Genomic DNA, 16,442 nt, shown 5'->3' with positions numbered 1-16,442 from the left:
CTAACAAGCCGGGAGAACAACACGGCTCACTTGTTACATCCCGACTGAAAATGACCCCAGAGGAAAGAGCAGGGCCTGGGCTCACAGGCCCTCGGGGACCAAAGAAATAGCAAACACCGAGTGCCACCCGGGGTCACTTCTACCGTCTGGTTGGGGCGGGCGGCTCTGAGGGGGTGGGAGGGCGGGAGTGGGTGGCCCCTCGTCCGGGGGCAGTGGAGGTGCAGGAGGTGACGAGACCGTCCCCTGCTCCTGGGCCCAGTCTTCCCTCACATCGCCAGCTGAGGGCTCACATGTGCTCACTAATGAAATGGAACATTTGGTGAAAAGTGAGCTCTGTCCCTGCATCTGGTCAACTTCTTGGGACATTTCAGGGGTGGCATTATTTTTTTCTCTTGAATTCATTTTAAACAGTCTAAAAACCGGGCCCAGCTTCCCCGCACGGAGAGGATCCACGCCAGACGGCTCCTGCCCGGGCCCAGCATCAGCGAGGCCTCACTTCAACTCCCTCGAACCCCACGCCCCCGAGGAGGACACAGGCCCCGAGAGGGGAAGGGTTTGCCGGCACCGTAGTGGGCGTCGAGCGGCTGCGGTGTGGGTCGTGTCTGCCTCAGAAAGGTAACCGGGTTCGTTTAACTCTGCGAGTGAGTGACGCAGGATGGCTCAGGAAAACTCCAAAAACGTGCCCAGCACCATCTGAACTTGGAGTCCGCGGGCTGCGGAGGCCCCTGTGCCCGCCCCGCCCTCCCAGCCTGTCCTGCAGCTGATCCTGCCCCACGTCTGCGCCTGACTCCGCAGGGGACAGGCTCTTCCTTTTCTACACGTTTCCTCTTGCTTCCTTTCTTCTCTTTCTTATTCTTTTAAAAAAAGCCATTAAATCATACTCAAGTAGAGTTGGAACTAATGTAGTTCTAATGTAAGAAAATACTATTGAGCCCTACACGCTGGAAAACGAAGGCAGTAGGGGCAAGGGTCAGGGGTCAGGCAGACCTGGGTGTGAACGCCAGCTTGGCCATTGACCGGTCACTTTGCAGCCCCAGTCTTAGTTTCCTTGTCTATAATAATGCCAGCCCCAGCGGTGTCGAGGCGGCGAGATGAAAAGGGCCATCATTTACGGAGCAGCCAGCACCCAGCAGCGATGGCTTTGAGGGCAGCTATCTAACGCTAATCACCCTCCTCTCGGCACAGTGTCTCCACCCCGGGTCCTGCGCGCCTGGCCTCCCTCACGCTGGAGGCTCGTTTCCCAAAAACAGGAATGGGACTCAAGCATCAGAAAAGAGGGATGCTAATTAAAAAAAAACAAAAAAAACTTTCAATGAGTTGGTAATAGAGAGCTGAAACGTAAATACATTAATTAAACAGCATAATTTTTTAACTTGTTGAATATATTATCTTAAACTAATTAAGTGGTCCAGTAACGCAACGTCACCACCCAGAGTTTGTTTCAGGAAAGTTTGGAGATTAAACCGATGGCTTCTCAAGTCTGAGCTGTGTTCCTCTCTCCCCAAGAGATGACTGGATGGTCAATTTGCTGACGTGGGGGGTGCTGCATGTGGGCTTTAACACACACACATGCACGCTCACACACGTGCACACATACAAGCATGCTCACACACATGCATGCACACACATGCACGCTCACACACACGCACACACATGCACGCTCACACACGTGCACACACATGCATGCACACATACAAGCATGCTCACACACATGCATGCACACACATGCACGCTCACACACACGCACGCACATGCATGCTCACACACGTGCACACACATGCATGCTCACACAATGCATGCATACACGTGCATGCTCACACAATGCATGCACACACGCATGCTCACACACACACACACAACAGGATATATTCTACGTGGATGGGGGAAATCTTGTAAAAACAAAACATCTCAAACATATTGGAAACCAAATGCACTCTAATACCTCCATTATTTTCTGGGGATCACCTAAGGAAACCTGATTAGGAAGAGTACACATTGGAAGCTAAACCCTCAATTCACGACCCATTTATGTTTACGTAGGGATGGACTTTATTCATGTTTATCCCCACAATGTGGCTGAATGCTTGGCAGAGAGTAGGCACTCTATAAAATTCATTTTATAAAAAAATCAATATGCCAAAATTCTGGGCAGAATTCTGATAAAAGGATTTGGGTCACTGCTCAGGGTTCAGTCAAATACGAATTCACTTGTGTTTGGATATGAGAGGTCTTTATATCCAGATTAAAATGAAAACCATCACAAGACTAACATGGGTAACACTAACACCGAATCTCTCCGCTGGACAGTTCAGTTAAAGGACTTAATGTCGGAAGCTCCTGCTCTTAGGTCTGGCTGGCTCAGAGGCTGGTGAGCAATTTCACCATCTGATTTACGGCCCTCCATAAGAGGCCGACCCCTCCTACGCTGTGTGTGTAAATTATATGTCTGAGGTTAATAAAAGGCCACATTGGTCAACCCCACTCGCAGGATGAGCACAGAACACACGGCCTCTGCATGGGCTTGAACGCGGGTGCCATGATGGAAAGACAACACTTAACGTGACTGCTCCTTCCTTTAGCTGGCCTCAGTTTCCCCACTTGCAACAGGAGGGAGCTGGTCTGGACAATCTCTAAGGGCCTGGAGTCTAACTAGTCCATGCCTCCAGAAGATCTGTGCTCTAAGCTTCTCCGGTTGAGAGGCAATGGTAAAAGTCAGGGCCTTCTGGAAACCCAAGAGTTTTAATTCATTTTTTTTCTTTCTTGAGAAGAGGAAGAAATACACAAAGCACAGGGCTTATTGTAATCAAGGAGAAAATTTTTAAAAACTGTGTTTTTGCGTAACTAGACCACTGATTTGTCAGTAAGCCACAGAAAGCATACTTTTATAGGTTCCACCTAAAGGTGTCCATCCAGCTGTCAACATGGTAGTGCCTGTTTTCTTTGGGTGCATCTGAACAAGAACTTTAAATACGGAAATCCCTCTTCCCATCTCTCTAGTGACTTGATAACAATCCTCACCATGTGCACAGCACTCTACAGTTTAGAATGTGTTTCCACATTCATTATCCCATCCGATCCTCACAACCAGCCCGTGAAAAGGGCAGGGTGGAGGGACTGGTCCTATTTTGCATTTGAGGAAACAGAGGCTCAGGATGGTGAAGCAACATGCCCCAAATCCCCTTAGAAATTCCATGAAGAGACTGAGGGGAGCCCTGGAGCCTTCTGCTTCTGGTTCCATTGCCCCGCCATCTGCTCCCTGTGCACCTGTTCCTCGCAGGCTCAGGTGGAACGGAGGTGGGTGGTCACCTCTGAGAGGGAAACTAGGGGGCCGTGAGACACCCAGGACACTAGACATCACTATTTGCTGATGCAAGAAATCCCTTAAACTGAAGCCTAGGTCATTCATTCTGTCGTCAGAAATTCTCAAAACACAGGATTTAAATTCTCACAGAGGAATAAATGACTGATTCTGGTTTGTTCTGCTTTCCAAAGATCAGTCTGGGTCGGTTGTGGTCCCTCCGTCCCTCAGCATCTTGGCTGAAGTCAGTCTGGCTGCTTCCCTCAAAGCGGCATCATCAAAGCCACGGAGAGCAGCTAGGGGTCATAAACTCCCATCCCAAGCCCGGAGGATCTGTTAGCCTCGGGTGTATAACGCCCAGTGGCGTCCTCACTCATCACTGTGATTCATGAAGAGGCCTCTGGGAACCTGCTGGTGAATTTGCATTTAACCTTCAGGCTGCGGCCTCTGTATCAGAACACAACCAAAGGAAGCACTCAGAAGCAAACGGTATTGACAGGCATGCAGGGAAACGCAGTGGCAGAGGAAATCCGACTGTACCATGCTGTTTGTAGATGGGGGGTTTCCTATAGATGTTATCTTTTACGCCCGTGTCTGGGGAAGAAGAAAGAAACAGGAGAGAAGAGCAGGGTGAACAGCACATTGTGATGGTTTCCACCGTCAGCAGCAGGCACCACCCAGAGAGAGAGTCACCATACAGGCTCTGGCACCCACAGGCCCCACACCTCCCATCAAGCCTCACTCAGCCAGGACAGCACCCCCAGCTTGCAGTGGGCAGAGGGAGAGAGGCGGCCGGAGCGGGGGCCAGAGACAACTGCCCAGACAGCCCCTTCTCTCCAGCCCATTCCCAGGAGGGCAAAACTGGCTCCCTGGTGTTTGTGGGGCTTTGGGAGAAACTCAAACACACACCAATTTGGGGATGTGCAAACCCACTTGCTGATTTTTAAGGAGTCTCAGAATTTGGCAGGGGGGAATGGAGAAGCTTGGGGCTCACACAACAACTCATGTGGGAACAGACGGTCTGCGTGGCGAGCCCGACCGCCTGGCGCGTCCTGGGAGCCTACCTGGGACGTGGAAGTGGCGAGGAGCCTGCTGGTAGGTGGAGGGGGGAGGCTTGCTGTCTGAGAGCACCGAGAGGCTGGGGGTGCTCCGGCCACTTTCGCTGCCTCCAGACGGAAAAGCAAAGACAGCAGGTAGAAGGAGGGAGAGGGAGAAGCAGAGTATTTCAAGCATGAAAGCTAATTCGCAGTAAGCCCCATCTTCCCTGCCTGCGAGCCGCCCAAACCCTCTGCCCGGGGAAGGGAGTGTGGCCTGCACCAACATTTCCAGACCGGGCCCAATGGCTTGTTAATCCAACCTCCAGTCAACCCCTTCTAACGTGGCAAAGGAACGGTGGCACCGAGGGCAAAGACCTTATTGGTTCCTCATTCACAGGAAGGTTGACCTGGCCGTCGGGGCAGAGCCCCACTCTCCTTGGGGCAAATAGCTCGTCTGCTGCTCTGCTGTGGCTGGTGTTTGAATCCAGCAAGTCACAAATTCACCAAAGCTAAGGCCTCCCTTCCTCAGTACCCTTGTATAAAAAGATGCTGCTTTCTTGGAGAATCTACAAATTAGTCATTTAGAATAGGATTAAAGAGCTAGAATTCATTGAAATCTGTCCTTAAAATCCACTGAATAAAATTCTACTAGCTATAGGAGAATAAGAGAAAGCTAGTATTAATCAGCTGTCACATTCCTAAATAAAGCTGTTTTTTCCAGAATTAAATGGAAAGAATCCTCTGATTCTGGCTCCAATTTCTTATCCCATCTGGATTTGTAATTTCTGTTTCATTAATGAGGTTGGATTATCAAGTCACAAATTTAGATAGCTGGAGTTGCCCGGGTGGCCCTCCCGCCCTACACTGACCTCTTTAGGAATGCTGTGATCGACAGAATGCAATGGGCCGTGGACACTTTGGATGATGAGGTAAGACACTCATAAGGCACAACCCATGTCCTCTCCCATCAGCCTCAGGAAACCCTCTGCCGCATTAGAGGACAGCTTGGCAGGGAAAGGGGCACCCCGGACTGGACAATACTGCCTTCAAGTTGCAGCTGTTCAGAGCCGCAGGACCCCGAGGCGACATGGTGATGAAACAGCACTTCCCCAGAGGGCAGCACCGTGCCGGGCCTGGAGGGGGACCGGCCAGGGACTGCGAGGTGGGCTAATGAGGAAGGTGCGGCAGACACAGGCTCAGAGAGAGCTGTTGCCTGGGTGGGGTGCGCTGGGGGACCAGGGGGCATGCGAGGCAGGGTGGGTTCAGCAAGAGCAGACCACAATCAGCAGCCCAAACGGGGCAGAGGCCACAAGGGGAGCTGCTGACCACAGCTTCAAGCATCTTCCTGTGCCTGGGCGCCAGTTGCACCTGGTGGCGCTGACAGAACTTCGGGGAATGACTGTCCCCTCCTCATCACGTGAATCCTGCTTTTCCCGTAACAGCCCCCTCCAGCGCAGCATAGAGCCTTCCGGAGCGCAGCTTCACCCCAGTCCAGACGCCTGTACCTCCCTGGGGAGTAGGGGCCTTGGGCCGTTCCCAAGCCCCGGGGAGACCACACCCCCGTTCCCGTAAAGGAAGCCACGATCCCTTCTACCGACTGTGGCTGGGACTCATCCATCCCCAGAGGCAGCAGCACGTGCTGGAAGCAGGGCCTTTGGAAACTTCCTCTGCATGGACCCCGGGACAGCTGAGGACCGCTCACTTAGGGCCCGACCTGTGGAATCCAGGAGGCCTCAAACGGCTCCTTTTTCTCTGCCTAGAATTCACGGCCCCTCATCCACCCAGCTCCTGCCCAGGGGGCTGCAGACTCGAACATATCACAAGACTCCTCTCCCCGCTGGTCCCCAAGCCTACAGTGCCATGTCCTCCTACACCACAGGCAAGATTCTGTGTGTGCATGTGCGCATTTATCTGAGGGGCTTTCATCAGGTGCTCAGGGGGCCCGAGACCCAGAGGCAGCTGGGGTCACAGATGTGGTGGCCCATCATGCCCACCTCACTCCTGCCATCCAGGGGCCTCCACAGCAGTCACCGAACTCTGCCATCTTGGTCTCACCCCCTCCTCCCGGCCTCCCCTCCTCCTGCCATCCCTGTCTGGAACCCCCTTTCCAATCCTCCCCACTCGTCCAGACCCTCCCCAGGTCAAGGCTCAGGTGCGAAGCCTTCCTGGAGGACACAGCCCACCGCTGACCATTCTCTCCCCTGGACTCACGCCGCACCCGGTCACTGTGTCGCCTCATCACAATACAATGTGCCACTGACATCGACCCCCTGCGAGGCCACGGGGAGCGCTCTGCCCGCACCAGCTCACGGAATGCCCACGACAGCCCTGTGGGGCACGCACCACCGTGGTCCCCATCTGCAGGAGGGACAGGGCTGGGAGGGCTCGGGGCCAGCGTCCTCGTGAGGGCCCCCTCCGGCCGGGTCACTGTGCAACCTTCGAGCTGCTGGTCACTGCTCTAGGGGCCAGCCTCTTCCATGGGCCTTAGTAGTAAAACTCTGACGTCACTGTGGATGTGAGAAAACCAGGGTAGAGCCTGGCTGTGCGGTGACTTTGAAAAGGCAAAGAAGTCCCTTCTGATGAGGCTTGTGGCTTCTCCTGGAGCTGGTTCAGGACCGAGGCGGCTTCTGACCTCTGCTCGGGAGGGGTCTCCAGCATCTTTCAGTGAGAAGGCAAAGACGCCCTGGAGGGTGCCTGTTAGTGGTCGGGAAACCTGCCCTTTGAAAAGCCACCTTCTTCTTTTAGTATAAGTAAATGACTTATTTCAGAGCAGTTTTAGGCAGTACAGAGAGTTGCTGCCTACCCCCACCCGGCCTCCCCTACTGTTACCACGGTGCGTCGCCACGGTAATATTACCCAAACACCACACTTTATTCAGATTTCTTTTTTTTCTTTCTTTTTCTTTGAGGAAGATTGGCCTTGCGCTAACATCTGTTGCCAATCTTCCTCTTTTTTTTTTCCCTTTTTTTCTCCCCAAAGCCCCCGTACACTTGGCATTTTATGAGGAACCCTGGTCGGGTATTTTGTAGGATGCCTCTCAGTTGGGGCGGGTCTGATGTTTTTCTCGTGAGTAGACTGAGGGTATGGTACAGTTGTGTACCATAGTTGTAGCTCTTCTATGGGGGATGCCGCTGCAGCATGGCTTGATGAGTGGTGAGTAGGTCCGTGCCCAGGATCCAAACCAGCGAACCCCAGGCCACCAAAGAGGAACGCTCGAACTTAATTGCTGTTCCACCGGGCCGGCCCCTGTTCAGATTTCTTTAGTCTCTACCTAATGCCTTTTTCTGTCCCCAGCTCCCATCCAGGACACCACGTGACACTCAGTCGTCACGTCTCTTGGGCTCCTCGGGGCTGGGACAGATTCTCAGCCTCTCCTAGTTGTTCATGACTTTGGCATTTTATGAGGAACCCTGGTCGGGTATTTTGTAGGATGCCTCTCAGTTGGGGCGGGTCTGATGTTTTTCTCGTGAGTAGACTGAGGTTATGGTCCTTGGGAGGAAGACCACAGAGGTGAATGTCTTCTCCCCCATCACGTCAAGGGTGCCTGCTGTCCACGTGACCTCTCACTGGACGTTGACCTTGACCCCTGGCCAAGGTCATGCTGGCGGGGTGTCTCCACGGTAAGGTTCCTCTCTCTTCCCCCTCCCACACGTCCTCTGGGTGGAGGTCTGCACGCACAGCCCGCCCCTGAGGAGTGGGGAGGGGGCTCCCTTCCTGGAGGGCGGGGTCCACATACATATTGGGAATTCCTCTGCACCGGAGGTTTGTCTCTTCTCCCCGATTTGTTCATTTGCTCAGTCATTGATTTACTTCAGTGTGGATGTGTGGACATTTGCTTTATACTTTGGCTCACAATCCAACACCACGTTATTCGTTTTGCCGTTCAATTGCTCTGGCTTTGGCCCTCAGGAGCTCTCTGAGCTGGCTCCTGTTGAATCTTCTCAAGGTGACCAGAGGCAAGGCCAGCTCCCAGCCGTGTGCAAGGGCCTGTTAGGACAACGACCAAGACACGTGCAGGTTTTCACGTTGTGCAACTCGCACGCCATCTGAGGCGTGGACCACAACCATCCAGGAAGGCTGACGGCCCCGGGGTTAGCGCCAGATGAAGAGGTGCCTGTGGGGCACGGTGCACGGGTGACGAAGCGGCCGCGACCTGAGGCTCCGCCCCTTGTGCCCACCCCATCCCCCACACCGTGCTGGGGGAGGCTCGCCAGTCAGCAAACTGTGGCTGCCCAGCGCAGTGGCCTCAGCAGCACCGCCTCCCCTCGGCCCCGCACACCAGCCTGTCCTAGCCGCCTGCTCCTTCACAGCTGAGAGGCCAGGCTTACACCTTCCTCTGCCCCAGGAGATACACTGGGGACTGAAAATCATACTAAAGTGCAAATGACTGCCCCTAGACCTAGGCTGCATGCAAGTCTTGGCAGGAGGGTGGCCCTGGACACTGAGAAATGGTGGGAAGGTGTGTGAGAAAGGTGGGAGGAAAGAAGGAAAGTAAGGGACCCCTGTCAGCACCCAGCCAGGTCAGGGCGAGTGCTGGCTGGAGTGAGGACACGCCTCTCCTTGAAGAGCCCTCCACCCACAGCGTCGTTCAAAGGAAAATCTCCACCCAGGGGAGCCAAAGATGCTAAAGGTGCCGTGAGGAGAGAGCAGCAAAGACTTCCTGAGAGTGTGGTGGACGCCAGGCACCGTGACCAGCGGAGAGGAAGGCAGGTGGCCCTTGGCACAGCTGGCCCACCAAAGTGACCACAGGCTGGGATGGACTGGAGCCCATGGAGCTGAAAGAGAGGTGCCGAGGAGGAGAGGATGGGCTCCCTTGGTGTGGCCTCAGTGGACCCAGGACCCGTGGGTGGACGTGACTCGTGGACAAAGGCCGGACTCTGGGCACTGGCCCGCAGAGCCATGGGATCTCCCGTGGGCTCCCTGGGCCCCGGGCTCCTCTGGGGTGAGTTCTGGAAAGATGCTGGGTGCTCCTGAGGTCACGGACAGCCCTGGAAGTTGGCGGGGGGGCAGAGCCTTGGGTGCCGGGCTCCCTGGTATCCTATACCAGAGAAGAAGGCAGGGGCTCTGTCTGATTTCTGAACAAAGGGAACTGGTGGCCAAAGTGGCCTGGAGGGAACCGGGGCAGAGATCAGCATCAAAGGCAGCTGGACCCACCACAGGCCCGGTGCCCGTGCCCACCTGGAGCAGACCACACGGCACCGTGCCCCCTGACTTCGGGGGATGCGTTGACAGGCTCCGACACAGACGGTTTCTAAACCATGTTTTGGTGGGCAGTGGGGTGGGGCCTGTCTGCACTGTCTCCTCCCTACGGGAGGGAAAGAAGGGCCACGCTGCTACCGCCCAAGAATAGTGGAGCTGCCTTCCCCGGCCTCCCCCCGGCCCTCTCTCTTGTGGCTGAGGATGGGGCACCGCAGGCCTGGGGCTGCCTCCCAGGGGTCCTGCCCTTGGCTGAGGTCCCGTCCTGGCCTTTCCTCACCCTGGAGTGGTAAGAACTCGAGGGTAGAGACTCAGAAGTGGCAGAGGAGGAGTGGGTCACAGGGTCTGCTCTGACCCCAGGCCCCAACCTGGACTGGTCTTGGCCAAAGGGGCCCCTAGGCAGTCAGCCCAGCTCACGGAGGGCTGCCTGGGGAGCGAGGCCAGAGGCGCCAAGACAGCGGGTGTCCCACTGCCTGGCGTCGTCTCTGGGCCACACCTCCAGGGGCCCCCCACGTGTACCAGCACCACCCAGAGCAGGGCTGTGTCAGGCGGGAGGAGAGCCATGTGTGCGGGGCCTTCTGATGAGCGAGCAAAGGGAGGAGGCACCTCATGGGGGGACCTGCGTGCCTCATCTAATAGTCCAATTCGCCCCGGTTTATGGGGAGGCTTGTCTGCCTCTAGAGACAGCACACTCCGGCCACACGATGCTCGCAGGCGTCCAGAAGAGACCATGAGCTGTAGGGACACGTCCATGAAGAGGAGTGGCAGGTGGCCCCCGCGACCAGGGCTCTCTTCTCGGTAGACGGATGGGGCTCATGCAAAGCAAGTGATGGTGACAGACACACGAGAACCACATGAGTTCCAAGGAGCCCCGTTTGATGACCATCAAATGGCGGAATAATCCCGCTGAGCTTGCCTCGCCTCCTGGTGCCTCCGGGACAGAAGGTTCCTCCTGAGACATCCTCCACTCAGCAGCTGTAAGGAACGAGGAACTTACCGCATCTCTCAGGGAATCAGCAAGGACACTGCCGCTGCTTCCTGTCACGCCTGAGCATCTTTCTGTGGTGTATTAGGCAGCTGGTGCTGTGTAACAAAGAACTACAGACTGGATGGCTTAAACAACAGACATTTATTTTTCTCAGTTCTGGAGGCTGGAGGTCCATGATCAAGGTCTGGCAGGTTCTGTTTCTAATGAGAGCCCTCTTCCTGGTTCATAGACAGCCGCTCTGTCCTCATGTGGCCTTTCCTCTGAGCGCATGCAGAGAGAGTGAGAGAGATCTTCTGGTGTCTTCTCCTCTTCCTATAAGGCCACCAATCTTGTCAGATTAGGGCTCCACCTTTATGACTTCATGGAACCCTACAAACCTCCTAAAGACCCCTTCTACAAATACAGCCACACTGGGGGACAGGGCTTCAACATATGAATTTGGGGGGACACAATTCAGTCCATAGCATTCAGGAAAACAGGAGCTCGGCCAACTTCCTGGTGCAATTCATGTACAGATGTCCGCGCAGGGATGCGGAGGCGGGCGAGTCTGCACCCTGGGAAGAGGAGGCGTCAGAGCACGCAGGGTGTGCATCCTGGGCCAGCCACCATGACCTCTGAGGCCATGGACAAGTCCTGGCCCTCTCGATGCCTCCGCTTCTCCTCTGACAACTTCAGCAGCAGCCCCTACGCCCCACAGAGCTGACAGGGGGTGACTTAGGCAAAGGCTCGCAGAACAAAGCCTGAGGGCGGTGCTGGGGAATCCTAGTTTCCTCCCCGCACAGCTCTTCACTCCGCTCCTCGCCGCTGCTCCTTGACACAAGTTCCCTACGTCTTCCTCCCGGGAACATTTATACACCGACAGAAACGGAGCTGGACTCACGAGACACACAGCGAGGGGCACGGGCGTGAGACACGGGGCTCAGGCAGCCATGCGGCAGACACAGGACAGCGAGACACAGACACGGGCCGGACACCCTGCGAGCAGCCACAGCCGCAGCTCTGCGCGCCTTACCTCGGAAGTAGGGGATGTAATGATGTCTGAACGCGGAGGTAGGGCTTGGGTGTTGGGACAGGGACAGGCAGCTACTGGTACCGACACTCAGAGTACCAGCTACGGGGCAACAGAGAGCACGTCAGAGTCCTCCCGCGCTCGCCAGCCACAAAGCCACAGAACGTTCCCAGGCCCCGCTGCGCCAGGAACATTTTGGCTTCCTCTCGAAGAACGCACACCTTTTTCAGGCACCCGAAGGGGAGTCACCAGACACACTTTAGGCCAGTCTGCTCTGGGTCCCGAGGGAGGAAGCCCCACCCTCTGGGGGACAGGGTGGCGGGTCCCAAGGCTGCTGGATGGGAGCTGCTGGCCCCCTGAGCCCTGCCCGCCACCCCACCTGGGGGGCTCCTTGGGATCAAGGAGCCAGGTGAGAGCAGCAGGCCGACCAAGGAGTGGCCTGTCACCTGACTGTCGCCAGGCCTCATCCAGCCGAGATGCAGGTCTTGGCTCTCTGGGGCTACCACCCGCCAGGCCCAGTCCACAAGCTCAGGCGACCCAAACTGCAGTGGTCAGGGGTGAGCAGAGGGGCGCTCGGAGAGGCCGACTGCCCTTCACTCCCCGACTCCCCTGCTCGCCTGCTCACTCACTCACTCACTCACTCACTCATTCACTCACTCACTCATTCACCCACTCACTCATTCACCCACTCATTCACTTCCTCACTCATTCATTCATTCACTCGCTCATTCACTCGCTCATTCACTCGCTCATTCACTCACTCACTCACTCATTCACCCACTCACCCACTCATTCACTCACTCACTCATTCACTCACTCACTCACCCACTCACTCACTCATTCACTCACTCACTCATTCACTCACTCACTCATTCACCCACTCACTCACTCACCCACTCACTCATTCACTCACTCACTCACCCACTCACTCATTCACCCACTCATTCACCCACTCATTCACTTCCTCACTCATTCATTCATTCACTCGTTCATTCACTCACTCACGCACTCACTCATTCATTCACTCACACACTCATTCACTCGCTCATTCATTAGCTCACTTGCTTGCTCAGGCATTCATTCATTCACTCACTCGCTCACTCACTCACTCCCTCACTCACTCACTCCTTCACTCACTCACTCACTCATTCATTCACTCACTCACTTATCCACTTTCCAAACATCTGTTGAGCAGGAAGTACTGGGCACATTGCAGGGAGTCAATGAAAATAACTTCGCAAATGAATGAATTTTGATTTTTCCACAAAGGCTGCAAAAATATTAAGTAGTCCATGGATGTGAAATGGAGTCATGCAACAGCTGGCCAAGTAGGAAGCAGCTTGGAAAAATCCCTCAAAAAGGCAGCGTCTGTGTGGAGCCTCCCTGTGGCTTTGACACTCTGAGGGAGACGAGGAGTTTTAAAAGCTCTTGGAGAGCAGTACACAGTGGGCGCCAGGCAGGGAACAAGGTGGGATGGGGTAGAGAGAACCCTCCGTGGGCTTCTCCCTCGGAGAGCCTGGCGGTGGCCTCTCGCCAATTTTCCCATAGGGACAGCTGTCTTTGGGGCCACCAGCCCAGCTACAGATAAAGTGTCATCGGATATTCTGACTTTCTTTTTGGCCATTGATTTTGCCTGCACAGCTCAACCCCTCCCAGAACCACACGAGCTCGGAACAGACTGACTCCTGGTCCCCCACCTTTTATGCTCTTTATCTTCCTGACATCTCTCACTGCTGGAACATGAACTAGCTTCTACGTGCTCAGTGCTGCCTTGTGTGTTCCACAGGATGGCTCCTCTAACCAACAGGTCAACCAGCTGTCTCTGCAGTTAACCTCCCCACCCAGACATGAGAGGGTCTTTTCTTTATGGTGTTAAAGGGACGGCTTCTCCATCACCCACTGGCAATCCCACACCCTGTCCGCCATTTTTCCAGTTGCATAAAGTAAGAGACAGATCCATAAGAGGAAAAGCCACAAGAAGTACAGCTTCAGTGGGGGTGAAAGTAGCCCCAGGGGTGAGTACCTGGACGGCTGTAGTGCTGGGGCGACCGTGAGGTCGGGGTGTAACGCCCAAGGCTGACCGACCCCGTGGAGCTCGGGCTGGAGGTCCGGCACTGCTTGTAGGAGCGGTCGTCCTGATCCCCCTGGGAGGGAAGACAGCCTGGTGAGCACCAGAGCCAAGAGCACTGCCTGCCCCCTCCCGCCCACCCCCTCTCCACTTGGCATTGGCTCCCCCGATCAAGAGGCTGACTTGGCATGGCCCCAACGTGAAATCCCAGGCACCTGCCTGGGCGCATCGCAAGAGCCAGCTGGGGGCCTGGCCTTGGTGCTGACCTTCCCCTTGGCCTGAGCACGGTCCCTGTGCCGCCCAGTAGTGGAGGGCAGGGTCCCGTCCACCCCTGCACCAGCCCCTCCTTACAGCTGGTCCTCCCACAGAGGAGGTGCAGCCTCCTGACTCCACCTGCATCCTTCGGTTCCCCTCCTGCCCAGCCCTCCCCGGCGCCCACTGAGAACCACTGAGATTCTGCATCCCCCCAAGCTCGATGGGGGCTTCCCAGGTGTGGGAGGAAGGAAGGCGCCCTTCCCAGGCCCAGAAGCCCAATTGAGTCGGACAAGCACTGACGGCTCAGACCCCGTTCAAGCAGGACGGGCAGCTGGAGTGGGCATGGCGGGCGCTGGTGGCGTGAGATGGCATGGCACGTGACTCACGGGAAGAACAGGCTGCCGGGCCCACCACGGCTGGGCACGTCAGCTGAGTCATGCCGCGGGGTGGACGCTGCTGCTTTGCCCCTCGAGGCCAGCGTGGGGACGAGCACTGTGAGAGTCTGGGTCTGGCGCTCATGGCTCCCGTGCCTTTCCGAGCCTACCTTCCACCTCCTAGGGCTCACTCTTCAGCCAAACTGGCCAAGCTCCTGCCCCTACCGCTGGCCTGTGCCCCCACCTCCACGCCCTGCCCAGGCCAGCCCTCGTGCTGGCATTGCACCTACAAGGTTCTCACCTCTGCTTCACCCAGAGCCCCTCTGGCCTATCCCACCACAGCGACGGGCATCTTCTCTCCAGGGACAGCTGGAGCCCTGCTGTCTGGTCTCCATCTCTGGGCGCCTCCTGTACAGCCCTGTTGGGCAGTTTGCACCCTACGGGTGTCCTGCCTCCTCGCCCAGCCTGTATGTGGGGCTCCCTGGCCACATGTGGGTTTAGAAGTTCAGTGCTAGTTGGCCACTTGCATGGTTTGGTTGTCACATTCCTGGATGCAGGGGTTTGATGCCCAAGCAGACTGGAGTCTGATCGGCAGCTATCTATGTCACTGATTAATTTTGAGAAACAGGAAAAAAAATTGGCCTGCTAATTATAACTGCTATTTGCTAGAGAAACACTTTCAGAATATTTATCCGAGAGGACCCGGGCACTTCCTGTGTGGACCACTGGAAGCCGCACGAGGTGGGCCCAGGCTAGCCCAGGCTCCCAGGGTTTTCTCTAAAGGAAGCCATGACCCAGACTGCACGAGCCCTGCGCCCCAGGCGCCCGCATTTGCAGGGCGGGCAGACGCACCGGGGAGGCATGCAGATGAGACAGGATTATAAAAATAACCAACCCTGAAGAGGGCACCCCAAGCCACGCAGGGCCACGGCCCTAGACACCACGCCAAGAGCCACAGAGGCCCTCCTGGGGGTGCCGCGGGTGGTCATCTTTATAACCCGGCGGCAGCACCATGAGCAAACTGGGGGTGACGGGGGGGCGGTTACCTCGGTTGGCGTTGGCGAGAGGAACTGAGGGGACTGTGGGCACAACACACAGAGCAGCCCGTTAGTGCCCCGGCACCAGCGGCCACTCGGGGAGAAGAGACAACACAGGACACACATTTGCACGACGGGACCCCTCCTCCAAATGGGAAAGGAGGCCCACCATGGGACTCGACACAGGATCCCAAAACCTTTTAGGACAAATACAGTCAATGGCACCCCGAGAAGGAGGCGCCCAGGACGCTTTTTTGTGCTGATGTGTCTGGAGCTCATCTACATCCTGGCTTGCCTCGACGCCCCACTGCTCTCCCATGAAGACACAGTTTTCCAGAAGGAAGACCGTTGGCTCAGGGCGTGGGGTAGCACATCCTGTGAGCCCATCACCCTCGGTTTTCTCCAGGAAAGGGAAAAAAGGGACCCAGAGAGAGAGGGCAATCCAGAGCCTCGGGGCTTGGGGTGAGGTCCAGTGGTGGCTTTGGAGCCCGGGGGCACGGTGACCTACTCCCCAGCCAGGCGCCCCCCTTGGAGCTGATGGGCACTGTCTACCCCCCACAGATGTGTCGCCAAGACCCAGTGAGGCAGCATGGGACAGAAGCGGCTCCAGAAACTGAGCTCTTAGGCAGAAAGCTCCCTTGTCTAAGGTTTCCCGGCACCCTACAGGGACAGAGACGCTGTGGAGTCTCTGAGGAGGAGCCCCGAGTGGCCAGGGAAGTTCTCTCATACCCTTTTCCCTCCCCTCAGAATGGAAAGCGAAATGTTTCCCAATCTTCCCATTTTACAGAAGGGGAGATGGAGGCTCTGCCAGATCTCTGTGCTTCTAGCCTGCTGCTTTTTTCTCTGCTGGACTCCTGCACTGTGATAAACTGCTGGGAGGCTGCGAGTCTGGAGAAGCATGTCCAGCCCTGAGGCCAGTTTCTGCTCTGCTCGGTCCCCTGACCCACCGTCCTGTGGCTTCCCAGTCTCCAGTCCATCATTTGCCCACAGGAGGGCCCCCGTGGAAATCACCACCAAGCAGGCTCCCAGCCGGGTCATGGAGGACCCAGAGAGAGGAGAGCCCTCGGGGTCCCAGGAAATGGGGAGGGAGGGGCCTCTGGCACCTCTGGGCAATGGCAGAAGCCGGCCTGGAGCTGGCAGTGACAGAGTCGGCCACTTGGGCCCAAGTCCCCGCTCTGCC

At 56.2% G+C, this 16,442-nt stretch overlaps 1 protein-coding gene across 1 annotated transcript in view; it reads right to left on the bottom strand.

Annotated features, from left to right (window-relative positions):
• ABLIM2 (actin binding LIM protein family member 2) overlaps nt 1-16,442 on the bottom strand; it is a 171,067-nt gene that overhangs the window by 42,267 nt on the left and 112,358 nt on the right. Inside the window, 4 exon segments of the mRNA XM_087434872.1 lie at nt 3,839-3,892; nt 4,363-4,464; nt 11,532-11,630; nt 13,552-13,672. Of these exon segments, the coding sequence (XP_087290998.1) occupies nt 3,839-3,892; nt 4,363-4,464; nt 11,532-11,630; nt 13,552-13,672 (376 nt within the window).

This window comes from Ceratotherium simum, chromosome 8, assembly GCF_057802395.1.
Source record: "Ceratotherium simum simum isolate JZ-2026a chromosome 8, ASM5780239v1, whole genome shotgun sequence".
NCBI lineage: Eukaryota > Metazoa > Chordata > Mammalia > Perissodactyla > Rhinocerotidae > Ceratotherium > Ceratotherium simum.
The sequence above is the reverse complement of the archived record's forward strand: the minus strand, read 5'-3'. Positions and strand labels throughout refer to the sequence as shown.